This window comes from Amia ocellicauda, chromosome 15 (genome assembly GCF_036373705.1).
Source record: "Amia ocellicauda isolate fAmiCal2 chromosome 15, fAmiCal2.hap1, whole genome shotgun sequence".
Classification (NCBI taxonomy): domain Eukaryota; kingdom Metazoa; phylum Chordata; class Actinopteri; order Amiiformes; family Amiidae; genus Amia; species Amia ocellicauda.
Genome location: NC_089864.1, coordinates 24,013,789 through 24,034,019, shown reverse-complemented (window position 1 = coordinate 24,034,019; position 20,231 = coordinate 24,013,789). Strand labels below are relative to the sequence as shown.

The window sequence follows — 20,231 nt, the reverse complement described above, 5'->3', positions numbered from 1 at the left end:
GTGATGGGCTTTTTGACAGTTAATGATGTGAAACTCCTACTTTTCTATTTTCTGTCATTTACACTAAACCCAGTCCACAAATCCATTACCATGTATACATGCTGGCAGTCATAGCAGAACTCTTCTAGTTAGGTATCACCCTAAATCCCTAAATGTGTAACTTATGTAATTTGTTTATGTTCCAGAGCACAAGTATTGATAAACAATTGCACGTCATAATCAAAGTCACAAGGTATGGAAGCAAACAGGTCATTTCCTCTGTCCCACTTCCTGTGCTGCGTGCCTTCACTGCTCCCGATCTCAAGAAATAGATACCAAGACAGGACTGCCATCCCTTCCAACAGGTGAGTCTGTTAAAAAGGAGTGACTGCAGCTCTTGGTTGAATCCTCTTCATTAGTCCTGTGTGTGTGTGTTTGTAAACTTGGGGAACTTGTAAAATTAGAATACAATGAAATAGAATAGAATCAGAATATACAAACAAACAAACAAACAAACATTAAGTGAGTATATGTAAAGAATTTCAAGCAATAATCAATCCATAATTAGCAAACCACATAAAATAAATAAAACATAATACAAAATAGCGACTAATCAATCATGTGAAAATGTCATGATATTGTACTATGAATATTGTACTGTGAATCATTCCTATCACAATACATTGATGTTTAGAAACAAAATAAGTAGCATATCTGAACAGTATGGATATGAGTGACATTGGGGCATATCTCTATCTTTTTATCTTTTTAAATGAAAAATAAAACTTGACAGTTTTGTAGGCTCTTTTCCCACCTCAATACTCTTCTATGAATTGTCTAATTTCAGAACTATTTTCCTTATAACTTTTCGGCGGCATCAGCTATTTGCCACTAGAGGTCTCCTTTGAAACTATTTCTGACACGCACGCACACACAACATATACAAATATTTCATTATCTTGACCCATTAGTTTGTAATTCTGACTTTCCATCTAGTAATTCTGACTTTGTGTCTAGTGATTTTGACTTACAATTTTCTTGTTTTGATTCCGTATGTTGTTAGGATTTAAACAACAGTAACAATAAGATTAAGATGGGGAAAACATATAATTTATCTAAAGATTTAAATGTAATATTTATAATTTATTAATATAATTTATGCCGGAGCACAGTTGGAGACTAGCTGATCCCCAGCTTTAGTACCGTACTAAGGATTCAAGTAATTGTTATGCTACCAAATGTGAAGTGACCTGAAGTGCTGCGCTTCGGCAATGCTAATCGTGTTAAAATGCAAATGCCATATAACAACACGATATAATTATACATTTATTTTACTGGCATAATTTATAATACAATTTCTGCAGAAATGTTTTTTTGTGTTTGATGTTATATATATATATATATATATATATATATATATATATATATAAAATGTACTGTGCACAAGTTGTAGGCAGCAAGGTCTCTCCCAGGCAGACATTTCAAGGCAGACAGGGGTTTCCAGATGTGCTGTCCAAGTTCTTTTGAAGAAACGCAAAGAAACGGGCAACACTGAGGACCGTAGACGCAGTGGTCGGCCAAGGAAACTTACTGCAGCAGATGAAAGACACATCATGCTTACTTCCCTTCACAATCGGAGGACGTCCAGCAGTGCCATCAGCTCAGAATTGGCAGAAACAGTTGGACCCTGGTACACCCATCTACTGTCCGGAGAAGTCTGGTTAGAAGTGGCCTTCATGGAAGACTTGCGGCCAAAAAGCCATACCTCCGATGTGTCAACAAGGCCACGCAACTCAACTATGCACGAAAACACAGGAACTGGGTTGCAGAAAAATAGCAGCAGATGTTCTGGACTGATGAGTCAAAATTTGAAATATTTGGCTGTAGCAGAAGGCAGTTTGTTCACTGAAGGGCTGGAGAGTGGTACACGAATGAGTGTCTGCAGGCAACAGTGAAGCATGGTGGAGGTTCCTGGCAAGTTTGGGGCTGCATTTCTGCAAATGGAGGTGGGGATTTGGTCAGAATTAATGGTCTCCTCAATGCTGAGAAGTACAGGCAGATACTTATCCATCATGACAATGACCCCACACATACAGCGAAAGTCATTAAGAACTATCTTCAGCATAAAAAATAACAAGAAGTCCTGGAAGTGATGGTCTTGACTTCAGTGGGAAGGTCGTTCCACCACTTAGGTGCAAGGGATGAGAAGGAGCGGCTCTGGAGGAAAGAGAGTGGAAGGAGGCAGGGTTAGTCTTCTGGCACCGGAAGACCGCAGCGGTCTGGAGGGGATGTATGGAGAGACAAGGGTCTGAAGGTAACTTGGTGCAGTGTGGTCGAGACAGCGGTAGGTGAGGGTCAATGTCTTGAACTGAATGCGTGTCGGTATCAGGAGCCAGTGGAGGGAGCGGAGCAGTGGAGTAGCGTGTGCGAATCATGGCAGAGAGAATACCAGACGAGCCGAAGAGTTCTGGATGAGCTTGAGCTGGAGCGGGCGGTTAGTAGTTGCAGGCAGACCGGCCAGGAGGGAGTTTCAATAGTCCAGGTGGGAGAGGACCAGGGACTGGACGAGCACCTGAGTCGAGTAGTTGGTGAGGAAGGGACAGATTCAGCGTATGTTGCTCAGGAAGAATCGGCAGGTGGGTGTCAGCGTGTGATGTTGTGCTCAGTGTAGGAGAGCACAGGTGTGGACTGAGGTGTGGGAGGCCGCCCGAGCACAATTGAGAAAGTGTGTGAGTGCCAGGAGAGCAGTCTCCGTGGAGTGAGCTGTGTGGAAGCCAGATTGCAGAGGATCAAGGAGTGAGTGATGGGAAAGAAATGCAGAGAGCTGATGGTGGACAGCATGCTCAAGGGTCTTATAGAGGAAGGGGAGTAGGGAGACAGGACGGTAGTTCTGAGGAGAGGTGGGGTCAAGGGTTGGTTTCTTGAGGAGTGGGTCCAGGGCACACGTCGTGGGTTTTTGACCTAGGAAAAGAGGAAAGTTCAGAGTCCGAGAGAGGTGAGAATGCTGAAAATGAAGGTTGATTAGTAGGAGATTTAGGAGGAGTTTAGGTGAGGAGGGGGGACTGTTGAAGAGCTTGCGGATATCTGTGATCATGGAGGAGAAGAAGGAGGCAAAATCATCAGCAGCGAGAGATGGGGGGGAGGAGAAGGTGGAGTAGAGTTGTAGAGACAGATGGGAAAAACAGTCAATGGAAGGTAAGAGAGTGAGAGCAGTGGAGGAGGAGACAGAGCAGAGATTATGGCGAAAGGTGACAGAAGGAGGTGGGGTGGGGAGGGAAATGGAGACGGAGATGAAGTGGTGGTCTGAGATGTCTAGGGGTGTCACAGAGAGTGTCGAAGGGGAGCAGCCTCTGGAGAAGATGAGATCTAGCTGGCGGCCTGCCCTGTGAGTGGGGGGAAACGGGGAGAGAGAGAAGTTAAAGGAGTGGAGGAGGGGAAGAAATCCGGCAGAGTGGGAGGGGTTGGAGAGGTGGATGTTGAAGTCTTCCAGGAGCATGGTAGGTGAGGACAATGACGGAAGAGAGGAGAGAAGAAAGTACAGTTCATCCATTATGATGCTCATGTTGGGTTTCTACATGTTTTGAAAAGCTTAAGACTGAGATAAATTTTTCTTCATGATGTATTTTCTCTTGGTGTTTTGGTTTGAAAACCATCCCATCTTGTAAAGCACACAGAAAAACAACAGACTATTTCCTTTACTACTACTTCTAGTACTATAAATATGATATTAGAATGGACTTTTGTGTGTGTGTTTCTGTGTGTGTGTGAAATTTACAGAAATACTGATTGATTATTTTAATATCATTTCTTTGCCTTTTTACAAATAAATATATAGTAGTTTGCAGATTATTATTTTAATGGTATTGTACATGATTTGTATTTTCATGGTTTCCCATTAAAGACCAAGGGTTCTCTGCACCAGCATTTGTTGATCCATAGTGAAGAAAATTGCTCAGTAAACCTGTTAAACTGCTTTACATGTATAGGCCCACTGGGTGTAAAATGGTGCATACTAAATAATGAGCCAATTTGCATAGGGTAAATATTTAATAGCCATAACTTCAATAATTCCAACACTAACTGACATGTATTACTTTCATACAATTTCCAGATTAGGCATGAGATCCAACATGAGTTAAAATGACAAGAATATACAGACGGGTGACAAATTAAAGGAAAAACCTGAATAAATAAGTGGAGGAACATAATGAATACAAATGCAGGTGTACTGCATGATACAATTAAGCAATTAACATCCTATCATGCTCTGTGGCATGTATAAAAATGCTGAGCAGGCACAGTTGACCTCAATTTTGGATCAAGATGGCAAGAAGAAAGGATTTAAGTGACTTTGAATGAGTGGATCATTATTGGGGCACGAATGGCAGGAGCTTCAGTCACAGACTGCTCAACTGGCTAGTGTTTCAATAGGAACAGTGACTAAAGTTACATCTGCATTTAGATCTATGGGAAAGACATCAGCTGAAGTCAAAACACACCAAGAACAAGCAGGAACTAAAGACAGCTGCAGTGCAGGCCTGGCAGAGCATCACCAGGGAAGAAACCCAGCATCTGGTGATGTCTATGGGTTCCAGACTTCAGGCAGTCATTGACTGCAAAGGATTTGCAATCAAGTATTGAAACTTAAATTATCATGAATTAAATTGTGAGTTTGTCCAAGTACTTTTTAGCTCCTAAAATTGGGGGGACCAGATATTAAAAAAGGGTGTAATTCCCCCACCGTTCACCCAATTTGGATATAACTACCCTCAAATTACAGAGGCGTACAGAGCCAAAATTATGACAATTGTGTTATTGTCTAAATATTTATGGACCTAAGTGTACGTTCAAATTATGTGTTGAGGTAAATTTCCACAATGCATTTTCAATATATAAAATAAATATATGGATTATATACAAAAAGTGGATCATACATTTTGATCATATATTTAAAAATATATCAAATGTGAGGATATAATAAAAGTAATACATTTCATGCAAATGTACTTAAAATTTTTGTTAGTAATACTGTCGATATTGACAGTGAGAAATGCAGCGGATGCAAAATGTAAAAATGACTGCAGGCAGAATTAGATTCACAGAAGACAACATTGCATCCCTGTTTCTATGGCAACAATAACCATAGAAATGGAATTTAACCTAAGGCAATAGTCCTTACCCAATGAATATAGTAATCATGGTAAAAATCCCAAAAGGCTGTTACAGTTTATGTGTTAAAAGCCATACAAAGATGATACAGGAAAAGCAGCAAAACCAGAATGTCAAAATGGCAGCAAATGTTTTGTTTCAAGGTTGAATCAGGTTTTGGCCAAACAATAGTACATTATAATCTTGACCTATTTGGAAATCTCAAATTAAAAACCAGTTCCCTATTATTTTTGTAAGGAATGCAGAGGATCCAATATGATGTTTATTTGGTAATAAAATAATATAGAGAAACCATGACCATGAAACAGTGGATCCCCTGACTCCACAAATGTTCTGAGCCACAAGAACAAAGAAAATGTCCATATGTGGGGTAAATGTAAATCATGAATATTCATGAAATAGTCTAACAGTATATTGGCTACTGAACAATCAACAAAATAGATAATGAGTAACTATTTTGTGACGCCCATTTGGTAAACTTCCAACTCACCTTTTCTGTGACCTTGTGGATGACTCATAGAAACAACAGGAAGGTTTCTTATCAATGTAAACCTCATCCCCTGAAAGTGTCAAGGCAATGGACTTTAAATGTTATGGGACCCACATGTCTCTGTCTGCTACAGAGTTCTCAAGACACAGAAAGAAATGCAGATACACACAAGCCCTGAATAATTCAATGATGTGGATGAGTTCAATATAGGTGTTGATCAATACTAGTTGTTCTCACACATTTGTATTCATAATAAGTAGTAGAATGTGGTTTCTGACAATAAATTAATCAACGACAGGTTTTGTCATGTGTAATTGGCAGGTAGGTCCAAGTTTTGATTTGGTCTAGGGTTTAGTTTTCAATCTGCAACATAACAGTTCGTTTTAGTTTAGTTTTGTTATAGTAATTGTGTTTTTAGCAATACAAAGATGATGCAGCAAGCACGATGGACACAGTGGCAGAGAACCTTAACCTATAACCCATGGTCAATCAGAGAGCCACAGAGTGGTAGAATGACTGGGTCAGATTATCTAGGTTACTATTTATCTATGCAATCCTTGTTTTGGTGAACATGTTTTTTATTTATAGAAAATGCAGAGAAAAAAAACATATTTAACATTTACACCCTTATACAAACTCCGTAGCCAATCCTCCCCACTTCCACTTTTATCAAATCAGTTTCATAATCATTTAAAAACACGATATAGGCCTAACCAATTCATTATAATATTGCTCTTTTTCTAATAAAAACATATGGTTAACCTTACACTGCATGTACCTGTTTCTGCATATTTATGGAAGAAGGAGAATACTTTGAATATGTTTACGTGGATCAATTTATATGTATATTCATGTACAGAAATTACCTCTTAAGGTTACTAAAAACAGAAAGACAGATTTAAGACTGTAAATGTTCCACAGTTTGCATATATTTCATGATTTGTTCAAACGAGTCATTTACCCTCAAAAATCAATATCACCTATGTGCATGGCTTGGTAGGAATGAGGGAAAAAATACAGGAGAACAAAGGTAGCTGAATGAATTACCTATTAACTTGACTCTTTGGTCACCTACTGGCTTAATGATAAGGAAAACATTTTTGTCCGTGCTTTTATTGTTTAGGAGCACACAACAGAGTGCATCTGTCTTGGACCAACATGAATTTGACAGCAGAAAGCCACCACATCCTTTTGAACGATGGAAATAAGATGCCACTTATAGGACTCGGAACCTATGGGGACCCACGGACAGTAAGAATCTATTTTTAATGGATCTTTCATCATAAGAGACCGGGAGGTTCTAAAGCCGGCAGAAACATAATGTTTGTTATGATTCCCCTTGCCAATTATAATATTTAGTTTGCACTATCTACTCAAGTTTAGATTAAATTTTCTAACATTTTTGTTTGCTCAATATTTATTTCTTATCTGTTAAGACCCAGATCATGAATTGTTTTCAACTGAAGTAAGTCCATCAATGCGCTAGCAGTTTTTAATGGTCCACTGGCCAACTACGAACCCCATTTGAAAGTCCATAAATGATTATAATTTTGGTCTTATTTGCATGATTTTCTGCAGATTGAGGCTTACTTTATACCCATACCTGTTTGTAGCTTGCAATTATGTGCTTATCATATACCATTAATAGTCTATTTGAATCTTGGGGGTTCTATTGATCTATGGCAGCCATATATAATGCTTTAAGTGACCAATTTGAATTACAACACAGGTATAACTGAAAAAAGTCCTTAACAGTTCTGTCCCAAAGGGTTTGTTGTATTGCTCAATAAGGAGACATGGGTGCTGTTAGGGAAAAATATGGTTAATGTCAGGAGAAAAATAATATCTATGGTGCATACACAGCAGAATGGTGTTCAGTATACTTATATAAGCCTTAAGAACTCTCTATGTGACTATTCAACAACAATCATACGACGGGATTGCTTTGAGTTCTAAAGCACTGTAGAAGTGGGTGGTTAAAGTGAACTTGTCAATCATTGCAGCAGCTGAAATGTCTGCAGTGTCTCCTTGCTCTTTCTGGAATGACAGTCTTTACACTACATCGATCTCAGCAAAACACAACTCAAAAGAAAACCAGTTGGAGAATGACAGATTGAGCACACACAGAAACACGACGAAGCAGCTACCGACAGTGAAAAGACGTTTTTATTTATATTATTTATTTTAGTTTAATCAAAAGCAATTGTCAGCGTATCCACACAATATAATCTGGTGTTGATTTAATAAAAAAAAAAAAAAAAAGTGCCCCAACTTCTTCCCATTATTAGCTACAATTACCACTTTCTTTCTTAACTGATTTAAAAGTCTTATGAGAAACAAGATGGAGTGTATGAGATGACAATGATTTACCAGTAATTAGCCAACAATTCCTTTTAGAATTGCTATGTGCAGGTTCAGACCAAGACTTAAAGGAAAATGATAAATAATACACGTTTTGATATCGCTGTCTATCTCTACCTAGTGAACCTACATAGTGGCTAGCTAACCATAAACAGAGAACTGATTGACACAGCCATTAAAAGAAGCAAAATCATGCCACCCACAGGCAGATTTTTCATATTTAAAAATTCATTTGACTGTTCATCGATACAAATATGTTCAAAAATCTACTGTCATTTCGTTTATTGTTGAAATTGTCAATAGTTATTTATATATGTATTTATTTTAGAAAACAAATGATTATATACATTCATATTCATATGTATTCATACATTGTTTCTTTTCTCTAGTACATGCATGTTGTATTATTGAAGAATATACTGTAATCCCCTGTGATTCATGATTACGAAGAGGTGTTATCACTACAGCCTATAACACTATAACCTCCCAATGCAGTACATACATACAATATGGGCTGTACAAAGATCACAGACTGTATACATGTGTGGTGTCTTAATGCAAATTTAAATAAAAATTAGAAGCATTCTGCACCACAATTTAATTCCTTGTTATGGTATCACTGTTTTATTACCAACAATTTGAAACCCAGATATCTACCTGTGTTGCAACATGCTTGCATGGGAATGCAATATACAGTATATGTAAAGTTAGCAAATTATGAAACTGTTGAACAGAGTTTTAGTATAGGCCCTGAGCTAGAATAGTTTGCTATGTATTTAGTTATAATTTGCTTATCTGCCATTTCTTTGATATTTCCATGTATGGCCTATTTATCTCTCACTACCCATCTCCTTATAAATATCCTCTTACTTTTTCTTATTTGTTTTTTGTTTCGTTAGACCCCCAAAGGAACCTGTTATGAATCAGTAAAGTTGGCGATTGATGTTGGATACCGACACTTAGATGGAGCCTTGGTGTATTTCAATGAACACGAGGTTGGACAGGCCATACGGGAGAAAATCGCTGAAGGAAGCATCAAAAGGGAAGACATTTTTTACTGTGGCAAGGTGCGTCTTCTGTTTTAGACTTACTCCCTAACTCTCACTCTTCTATGATAGACTCCCAAGAGTACTAAAACAAACTGCTTACTTATGGTTTGGGAACTGTGCTCTTAGGAAAATCATTGGTACTGTTACAGGTACAATAAATACACAGTAGTTATAGAAAAGTTACTCAGTGGCTAAAGCATAGTTGTACATAATCACATTCAAATTCAATAGATGAAAGAAACTACTATATGAACTTTATATTATACATTGTCTTTAATTACTTTATATTGGAAGTAACTGAATCTTCATTAGTCTACTGTAATACTGCTCTTCAGTTCAGTTCAGTTAATTATTATATTTACATCGGTGTCTGAACTTTTACAGATTCTATGTGTGGATATATGTCGGGCATAAAACATAATAATAATAATAATAATAATAATAATAATAATAATAATAATAATAACATATATTGTGTTGTCGTGCTGGGAGGCTCGGTGAGAGACCGGCCCAAACAGCCCTGCACCTCCCCGGACCCCGGGGGAGGAAAATTACTTGAGAGACACGTGACCTTCAGTTCCCTCAGTGAGTGACAGAAAGAAAAGCTTTTGACTCATAGTAATGAACTTGGCAATTGGATTATAGATTGGTGATTGGACTTGGTTGCTGTTTGTTGTATGCTCCTCTTCAATTAGTTATATGTGTAAAGAGGGACCTGTCTATGTGTTTAGTTTAGACTACACTGTATATAATAAAAGCACATCTTTGCACTGTACCCCTGCCTCCTTGTTTCCTAAGGCCCACCTGAGAGCCCCAGACGCCATGTCCAAAACCACACAGTGTCACAATTGGACACCATTGGACCATTGAATTTAATCTGTGAAACATTGTAGTGATTCTCATGATTTCAGGAGTTCCTGTAGGTCTCCTCTGCTGGGTAGTCCATTTCAAATCAAAGATTCAACCATGAGACCCAAAGAGGTTTCAAAAGAACTCCCGAACAAAATTGTTGAAAGGCACAGATTAGGGGATGGGTAAAAAAAATATCAAAGGGCTTGAAAATCCCACAGTCCAGATGATTATTTAGAAGTGGAAGGTGTATGATACCACCAATACCCTGCCTAGATCAGGCTGTCCCTCCAGACTGGATGATAGAGCAAGGAGACCAATCAGAGATGCTTCCTAGAGGCCATGGCAAGAGCTACAGTGTGGAGTAGTGGTCAGGGCTCTGGATTCTGGAGTGGAGGGTTGGGGGTTCAGTCCCAGGTGTGGGACACTGCTGTTGTACCCTTATAGTTTACAAATTGCTCCAGTAAAAATAATGTGATATATTGTATGTTGCCTCCCTTGTTATCTATGACTACTGATAACTGACAAAAATGTCCCATGCACTCTAAAAATTTGGCACCTTGCATCCCATTTGAAGTATGCAAAAAAAACAAAACATGCAGGGATGGAAAGTAATTGAGTAGCTGTTTCTTTTTTGAGTATTTTTCAAATTCGCTACTTTTAAAAAGGCATTTGTTTACACATTTTGTAGGCTGTCATGGAAAAAATAAATAAAATAAATGTGGATGACAGAAAAAAAGACCAATAAATGAAGGAGCAATATCAGAAAAAAACAAAATGACTGCAGACAATATCTCTGCGTGTGTGAATTTCTCCACTTATCCATTCTTCTATGTCACAAAATATTTGAATTTAATACCTATACGGCGTTTCAGCTGTGAACTCCTCAAATGTAATAAGTTATAAACACTTTCTTCTCCAACTGCGGGACCTGCAGTTTATGGAGCAGGATATACTGAAGACAATCTGTGCTTTGTAATAAAAATTAGTCATTGTGAAAGAGTTATAATCGTGTTGACTCCAGAAACGTGATTTTGTACAAGTCATACATTCATATATTATTGTCATTATTTATTTAATTAGCAGATTTGCACCTACTATAGCTCTCTTTTGTCTGTCCTGATCGGCTCAGCAAATTTCTATCTTTCCTTTGGAATTCAATCATGACAACTCCAGAAAAACTGTTCATGCAAATCTAGAACCAATCAAAGTCCATTAAAGTGTGTTTCATAAGCCCTTACTGTTCATTTACTGTTAATACTGTTATTGTTGATTTCCTGGCTGGCAGTGTTAAAATAATTGTTCAATTTTTGTCAAAAAAGGTTATTAATTTGGAGACAAGTGTGTGAAGAAAAATAACAACTGCAATCAAAAATTGAACTGAATTGAAAATGTGTTGAATCGTTACAGCCCTATAGTGAGCAAACATTTGAAGAGCTTCTTGGCAAAACGTGATATTGAAGCCAATTCCACACATAATTCAGGTTCTTGCTATGGATATACTCCTAGTGGGTACCCTTTTCACGTAGTATACACAGTTTAATCTAAAACGAGTTTTGTCTTGTAATCCCAATGCTAAAAACTGTCCGTCTCCGTCTCCGTCCCCGATCAAAATGATACATCATTCAACAAATATCAGACAATATCACACATTACACACCCGTACTTAATAGCAATTTGCTTTTTGGAAAGGGATGTTTCTGTAAAATACAGGGACATACTAAAATTGAATTTTGCGTTTTCAATATTCCAGGCCTGTCATTCCATAGAAATCAGCTGTCATTCCACTTTTATTTTATATATTAGCATATTTTATAGAAAGTGTATTCAGGATTTTAGGATTCCTGTGTGGGATTTGGAGATATAAATTGTCCTTCTGTTTTCCCCATTGTAGTCTATGGGCATTCCACTCACAATTATAGTCAATGGATATTCCGATTTGTCATTCGTTTTAGTCTGTCCCAAATACAGCCTCCTGTCCTGACCAGTGATATCCCCCACAATAAACTAACAATAAAGGTATATCAACATTTCTTTGTGTTCTAGGTAAGCTGGTATTGTGATTTTATTTGTATTTATTTATTTAAATATCAGCTACAGACATTTAGAAATAATAATAATAATAATAATAATAATAATAATAATAATAATAATAATAACACAAACTTTTAAATCAATAGAACCGTTACTTTATTGTTACATATCTCTGCACTATGGCCATTATTGAAGTGTTTGCTTGAAGATCATGTGACAATGCTTTGTTAAAAGTAACTATGTAATTTGTACTCCAAGTACTTTTTAAATGAGCTACTTTTTACTTGTACTTGAGTCATTTTTTATACCAGTACTTCTACTTGAGTACATTTTCATCAAAGTAACAGTACTTCTACTTGAGTAGGATTTTTCAGTACTCTTTCCACCTCTGGCAAAATGTTTCGTGGTCTGACTAAACTAAAATTGAACCTTGTGGCACACTACTGTGAAACCTGGTGGTGCAGCATCATGTCATGGTTTCTCAATGGCAGGGACTGGGGCACTGGTCAGGATAGAAGTGGAAATGAATTGAGCAAAGTATAGAAAAGTCCCTGTTTAAAACCTACTGCCCTCTGGAAAAAAACTGAAACTTGGACAGAGCAAAACGTTTGACACAGCAAAATGTGAAAAAGTTTAAGGAAGTTTAAACTGTCCATACAGGGTACAATTCTTATGACAAGCCCACACTGAAACATAATTTAAACAGTTTGATTGCACTCTGAACAGAGTGACACTGACATCGAACCAAAATCAGCATTTTCCAAACAATGTATTAACTTTGCCAGCCTTAGCCTCCAGGAGTTCATGAAGCACACTGTATGTAGACAGCTCAAATTAATGTCTAATAATCATTTTAGAATTTTATTATACATGAAACTTTACAGCCATTTCAGCGTGGCAACTGTACTCACAGACAGAACCCTGTGCCATCCTTATGTCAACATAAAAAGAGTCTTTAGTCATTTCCAACCTCATGTTGCACAATGTCTTGATATGGTGCCAGGCTCTTTTTATAGTAATAACACATTATTAAATTAAAGAAAAAAAAAATTGGTAGGATGCCTAGAGTAAACAAATTGGCTTTGAGCAAAAGCTGGAAATAAAATCTTTAAAATACCTACAATCTAAATAAGTCTAATATAGTCACAGAATATGTATATTATTTCTCTCAAATGATTTTTGTTTTCAACTGTGTGAAACCTTAATTATTTCCCCCTGCAAATGGGGAATGTTTTCAGTAGCTTTTACACTAGAACAGTCCAGACCAGTGGTTTTCTAAAGAGGATCACACAGGCATATGAAAGGATATCTGCCAGGAAAGTAGGGTAAATATCAGGAAAAGTGCTGACAATATGAATTGGACAGATGGTTGGGACTGGACATTCCTGTACTGCTGTGGAAGCATGTGTTATGTTAATAGCAACCTTTTCCATCTCCAGGATGACTATATCAGATATTTCAGTCCCTTATTCCGTTAGCAAACATTGAAAGCTGAAAAATTACATTAGAGTAATCGATTCAATCACTTTTAATTTTGTATAGCACCCTTCACAGGATAGCCACAGAGCGTTTTACAGATTGATAAACTGACAACGACGATAAACAAATAAATAAACCATTAATCACAGCATTAGGCATTAACCACTGTTACTAAATGTATGTACTTTTATTGCTGTGAATTGCTTTAGCTTTGGAATACCTTCCACCCCCCCGAGTTGGTCAGACCTGCCCTGGAGAGGACTTTGAAGACTCTTCAACTGGACTACGTTGATCTCTATATAATTGAACTTCCCATTGCATTTAAGGTACATTGTTTGCCTCTATCTGGTCTCTTCTGAGACTAATTTCACAATTAAATTTTGCTCTTCCTATGAGAACTTGAGTTGAGCAAATGTGATAAATTTTGCTTTTAACACCTTTAACAATATTCTATGCTCTATAAATCTGATCAGAAACCCCTTTTTAAGAAAAGTATTTGTCAATTAATGTTTTAATAGGTCCCTGTGTTCAAGATTTGAAGGACACATAAATCTTCTGCCCTTCATAAAAAAGTTATTTTTTTTCCCTATCTGCGTGATAAATAATGTCTCTGTATTTATTACAGTAGATTTAGACAACCAAATTAAAAATAAGTGGAATTACAGTCATCGTATATTACTGTAATAGTGTCATAAGCTCAAGTGTTGCCTTTAATAAAAAGGTTTGCTTTGCATTTTATTCCTTTACCACCCCATGTATTTTAATAAATATGAACCTTTCATATATGGTACAGTTTTGAGTACACAGTGACAGGCTGGTTCTCTAGTAATAAAGGCTCCAGATTTCACAGCTGTCTTGGGTTTCTTACTTTGTGGTCTTTGGCCACAGCTTGACTTTATTTCCTCATTTCACATAAATGATTGGAAACCAGCAGTATGTCTTAAACTATTACACTTTCATATTAATCACTGGCCAGCTGTGCATTACTCAACTATTGAGATAACATGTTTGGCCAAAGGTCCACATCTGGAGATACAAATAGGAATTGTGTTGCTTCTATGTTGTTGCTGTTCTGAGGTCCTGCGCCTCACAAATGACTGTTGTTTTGTTTGTCTTCTAGCCAGGGGACACATTTTACCCAAAAGATGAGAATGGGAAGCATATTTACCACGAGTCAGACCTTTGCGCTACATGGGAGGTAAACCATCACCTATCACATTTAGCATAAAATAATATGCAGGCTGTTTTCCACATTGTTAAGGAAACCTTTATGCAGTTTGGCTTGTGTCTGTGTAAGGATGTGGTCTGAAGTCTGTAATCCCTAACCTTGACCCTTAGCCTAACTTTAACTGTTACACTACTCAGAGGAAGTGCATGAGAAATGAATCTGTTATTCCTGAGGTTCTCCCACAAGATTTAATTTGCATTTATTGTAATGTGTAACCAAAGCTAAATTTCAAAGGTAATAGCTTTTCAGATTCGGAATAATCAAAAATATGAAATAAAATAAGAACTGTATTATTATGATGTATTTGTTAACAGATCCATTTCCCAGTTTTCTGTTAAGTGATTCATGTTAAAAACTGTAAGCACCCCAACTATGCTGAGGAGCAAGACCTTAGTATTCACTGTAAATTGGTCATTGCATGATGTGTACACCTTTTATAGGGTCGGCTCCTGTCAGTTTGCTCACCAGAATGGGCTATTGTCTTTTGAAATCTGAATCTGCGTGCTGAAGGCCCACGAGACATCCGAGGCGGGTGTGAATAGACATGCATTTTCTGCAATATGTACAATAAGGTCCTAACATTAGGATGTTGCACTGAGCTTTCCTACAAGTGGCATTTCATTCCTTTTTCAAGACATTATTGAATTTGAATAGAACAAAAGGACCTTTAACTGCAGTTTTTCTATATAATATGTATAATATGTATATTATACACATTTGTGTGATTAGTTCTTTGTTTATTTCTTTGTTCATTAAACAGGCTATGGAAGCATGTAAAGATGCAGGGTTGACGAAGTCCATTGGCTTGTCCAACTTCAATCACAGGCAAATGGAGCTGATCCTGAAAAAGCCAGGCCTCAAACATAAACCTGTTTCAAATCAGGTACTGGTTGGTTGCAATATGGATTTCAAGTCGCACCAGCGCTGATTGTTAGCACTCTGCCTCTTTTAGAAACTATAAGACCGCCCATATTCCAAAGTCCAATCGCATTAGAAGCATGTCTGCCTGATTTGCATACATTTCTGATCTTTCCTCTTCAACGTTAAGTTTCAATGCGTTAAAAGAATGATTCCGGTTGCAGAAATTCAAATGCACGATTCTGTTTTTTATGTGTTCCTGCCGTGTACAGCTCACTTATGCAAACATATTTTTCTCCCTCAAATACAGGTTGAATGTCACCCATATTTCACTCAGCCCAAGCTTTTAGAGTATTGCCGGCAGAATGACATTGTTATTGTGGGCTACAGCCCTTTGGGAACGTCACGAGATGCGTCTTGGTATGTACTATATGGATAATCATTCAATTTTCTTGGAATACTACAGTGGGTGTTTTACAGATTTAGGAATTTAACAGAGGTACTGCCCACCATCTATATTGTAGAATGAAAGTCTAAGGCCTATGGCTATTTTTTCAAGATATCAGTAGATGTTTAGTGGAAGGAAATGGCTATGTGTCCTTTACATTTAAAGTTAAATGAGAAAAACATAAGGTATAATTAGTCTTTCTTTCGATAGGGTCAATTTAACTTGCCCACCTCTGTTAGAAGATGCTCTTCTTGTGTCGATTGGAAAGAAGTACAACAAGACAACGGCGCAGGTGTCCTTGCGCTTCAATGTTCAGAGGGGTGTCGTGGTCATTCCAAAGAGCTTCAGCGCTCAGCGCATCAAGGACAACTTCCAGGCTAGTATGAAACTACTGCCTTAAACAGGCATTCCATGAGCATGAGTCTTTCATCACTTCGGCATAACATTTTCCATTGATGTCTTTGTGAATATCTGTGTCTGTTAGGCACCACCCTGATCAGAGTGAACTTAATTAAATAAACACATTTTCAAATGCATCCTCCAGGGGAAAGGAACAAGATAGACCAGTCTTCCATACTTTCTCTCAGCTCCCACCCATTGTCTTCATACCACCATCAGAAAAACCCTTTTAGTATTAAAACTACCTTTTCAAGCTTGAGGATTTGTTGTTTGATTGTAGTGGTGAATTTAATCTGGATACAAATAAAACAAAACAAAAGTCTCAGATTCACAATGTACAATGTATCTGGTCTCCTGTATCTGCCTTTCATATAGTGAAACTTTGGACACTTTTGATCAGAATTAAAAAGGAAAAGAAAGGATATTCAGATTAGCTTCCAATTTGGTTTGTTTATGGATATCTTCAATTTTCCAGACAAATTGAAATGTATTAGTCCAGTAAAGTAATGTAGTGTTTCAGTACTTATTTCAATGTGGGGATTAATCAACCAACTCTTACCAATAACTTTATTAATTTTGGTAAAGAGTTTATATATACTTTAATCCTCAAATAACCCTTAGACACTCCAGTCCAAAAATATATGATTCCCTTTCTCTCCTACCCCTTTAGGATTGTGACACACTATCACAAATTACGGGCAAAGTGTTCACTAGTTGACCATGTGCTGTTTCACATTACAGATCTTTGACTTCTCCCTTACCGATGAAGAAATGAAAGCCATTGAGGAGCTTAACAAAAATATACGCTTTGTGGAGCTGCTGATGTAGGTATCCCTGGGGGGGAAAGGCAGGACATACAACTTTATTTCAATCAAATTTTAATTCATGCAAACAATAATAGATTAACACAACCTATAACTATTTTGAATACATGCTGAACCAGGATTGTAGGTGACCCTGGTGTCAGCTCAGAAACAATTCAAGCAGTCATATTTGACAATTTATTAAGGCCACAGACTGCTTACTGCAAAGGTAATAGAAAAGTAGTCAAAGTGTTTTTAGCACCAGTCAGCAAAACTGCACATAAAAACAAAACAAAGAACAAAATACACAAAAACAACAACAAAGGAAGGCTTACGTATTCATACAAAGAATAATATTCATTCATCTCCTCAGGACAAAGCGCCATGATAATGTTGATGTCGATGCATTCATTATATAGCTCCTTTCACAATTGGAAATAATTAAAAAAAAAAGTTGATGACACTTTTTGTGGTAGTTAAAATGTAATTAACCTGAAAACACAAAATATTGTTTCCATACAGGTGGAGCGATCATCCAGAATACCCGTTTCATGATGAATTCTAGACATCGTTGGCATCAGAGCGTCAATCGACAGAAATCACACAAACCCGAGTTGAAAAGATTTGAAATGCAGGAGACTAATAAGAGCAAACCTAGATTGTGCATATCTGTCTGTATGTCTGCTGTTTCTGAGATACATATTTTGTTTGATTTTAAATGTTTAACCTACCTTCATGTATTTGTGGACCATTAAAAAAAAAACATTCAGCATATAGAAATGGGGTGCTTATAATACATGTAATTGTATATATTTGGGATTTGAAAAGCAATTTATAAAACTCTTTATAACAAGAGGTGACCTAGATAATGTTGCCATGTCTGCATTACAGCCAGTTTATCATCTGCGGTGCGGTCACATTAATATAGTTCATGGTAAACAGCTCTACGAACAGATAAAACCACATCAAAGCTCATCTAAGGGGAAAGGAAGTGTATTACAATTTCCTGCTGAGATTAAATAAAAAATGTAACCAAGTATAATATGTCATAAACATATGTATTTTGGATACATGTATTATTGATACTGCCGATCCTTGCTGGAAGTCATCTGGGGTCAGTTGCATAAAACCATATTAGATTAGCCTAAATCATTAGACTAGTCTTAATTTGTTAGTTAGACAGCTGCATAAAAAATAAGACTGACTAAGGCTAAAAGTTAGCCTCCTCACCCAAAGGCTATCTTACAATAGAAGTCTTTCCATGGAAACAGTTTGCCTGAGTCTACAACACTGTCACTGATGCTGACGGGCGGAGCCTCCCATTGGCTCTAATACAATCCGCTGTCCCACCCACCGGCAATCCCCCAAAACATAGAGACTCCTCCCCCAATAACCAATCCTGTTGACCATTTACATAAGAAACAGAAGAAAGTATACAAACAAGAGGAGGCCATTTGACCCATCGTGCTTGTTTGGTGTCCATTAATATCTAAGTGATCCAACGATCCTATTCAGTTTATTTTTGAATGTTCCCAAATTGTCGCTTCTACCACATTGCTGGGGCGTTTGTTCCACATTGTAACGCCTCTCTGTGTGAAGAAGTGTCTCCTGTTTTCTGTCTTGAATGCCTTGTAGCCCAGTTTCCATTTGTGTCCCTGGGTGCGTGTGTCCCTGCAGATCTGGAAAAGCTCCTCTGGTTTGATGTGGTCGATGCCTTTCATCATTTTTACATGATGTGCCTCGTCTAAACCCATGGTGACTATCAGCATGAATATGGTTTTCATTAAGATGCTCCTCTATTATCTGTCTAATCATTTTTTCCAACATTTTACAGGTGATGCAGGTGAGACTGATTGGTCTGTAATTTCCTGGCTCAGTTTTGTCCCCTTTCTTGTGGATTGGTATGACATTTGCTGTCTTCCAGTCAGTTGGCACATCCTCTGTTCTAAGTGTCATGTGGAATATTTGAGTTAGCGGCCTAAAACTAATAAAGTTTAAGTTTTGAGGGATGTACTCCAGCAGTAAATATTTATTTTAGCATATTCTTCCACTGTTTCTGTATGTCTTTTACAGATCACACACACAGTGGGTTAGCTGTTAACTTTTGTATTTTACCCCATGCCTTGTATTTGAGTGCGTTAGAGCAAGTTTCAGAAAATTTCCCCAAAAGTATATATTCTCCATTATATTCCAATAAGAAGTACAGATTTTAATTTACTGTGAAGTGGAATCATGTCCACCATTTTTTTGTGTTCTTCAAATGTCTTACAATTCCCAGAATGCATTGCGTGATTAACTAAGTAAGACTAGTCTAAGGAGAGACTGTTTTATGCAACTGTTTGAACTGAGTGTCTATCATTAGTATGACTTATAATTATACCAAGACAAGTACTTAGTCTATGTTTATGCAATTGGCCACAGGCTATGCAAACTCTGTGAACTGCATAATTCGATGTTTGTGTCTCTTGGTTGTGAATATGTGACCACGTTGAACTTTTAGCCTTCCCATGACCAGTGGGGTTTTACATAAAAAACCTGTATCAGATCAAACATTAACTGAAAATACTAATAAGTGTCATTTATTTTAAATGAGGCTGTTTGGTAATTATATTTTCTCCCTGTATTAGAATAATATATGAACACACAAATGGACAGCTGATTGTTGTAACTGGTATTTATTACATGGTATTTATTTTTAATGATAATTATAACAACTTAGGGGGAAATTATAACTAAACCTATAAATATACATTGTCAGTTCACTGGAAAGATGAAGTTATCAAATTTATAAATGTAAAAAGGGATGTTTTCTGGTGTACAAATGTGATATTGCAGCTAAACAAGGGCAGACATTACATGTGAAGCTGTGTGGCATATCTCAGGCAAAGAGAGACGGAATTAATATAGCAGCTACCAAGACTGGGTTGGGTATAAATATGAAGTCACAAATAAGGTGGTCCAGCCCATTTTGTTAGTACCTAATGCAGATATGTATTTATGGTTTTGTAATAATTACTTGAATCTCAGTGTTTTGAGGCCTATCCAATACCTAGGGTTGATGAACTGATAGACCGACAAGTCAGCC

General features: G+C 37.2%; 1 protein-coding gene across 2 annotated transcripts; it reads left to right on the top strand.

Moving 5' to 3' along the window:
- The first annotated feature begins 198 nt into the window (after positions 1 to 198).
- On the top strand, positions 199 to 19,155 carry LOC136771785 (aldo-keto reductase family 1 member D1). 2 transcript variants are annotated; one of them, XM_066724303.1, is made up of 10 exons: positions 205 to 344; positions 6,762 to 6,889; positions 8,899 to 9,066; positions 13,620 to 13,736; positions 14,531 to 14,608; positions 15,399 to 15,521; positions 15,807 to 15,916; positions 16,155 to 16,313; positions 17,078 to 17,167; positions 17,669 to 19,155. In XM_066724303.1, exons 2-10 carry the CDS (start codon positions 6,797 to 6,799, stop codon positions 17,709 to 17,711), a joined length of 981 nt encoding a protein of 326 aa, XP_066580400.1. In that variant the 5' UTR covers positions 205 to 344; positions 6,762 to 6,796; the 3' UTR covers positions 17,712 to 19,155. The 2 variants fall into 2 exon arrangements, with proteins under 2 accessions (XP_066580401.1, XP_066580400.1); XM_066724304.1 differs by lacking the exon at positions 8,899 to 9,066 and having other exon boundaries at positions 199 to 344.
- The last annotated feature ends 1,076 nt before the right edge of the window (positions 19,156 to 20,231 follow it).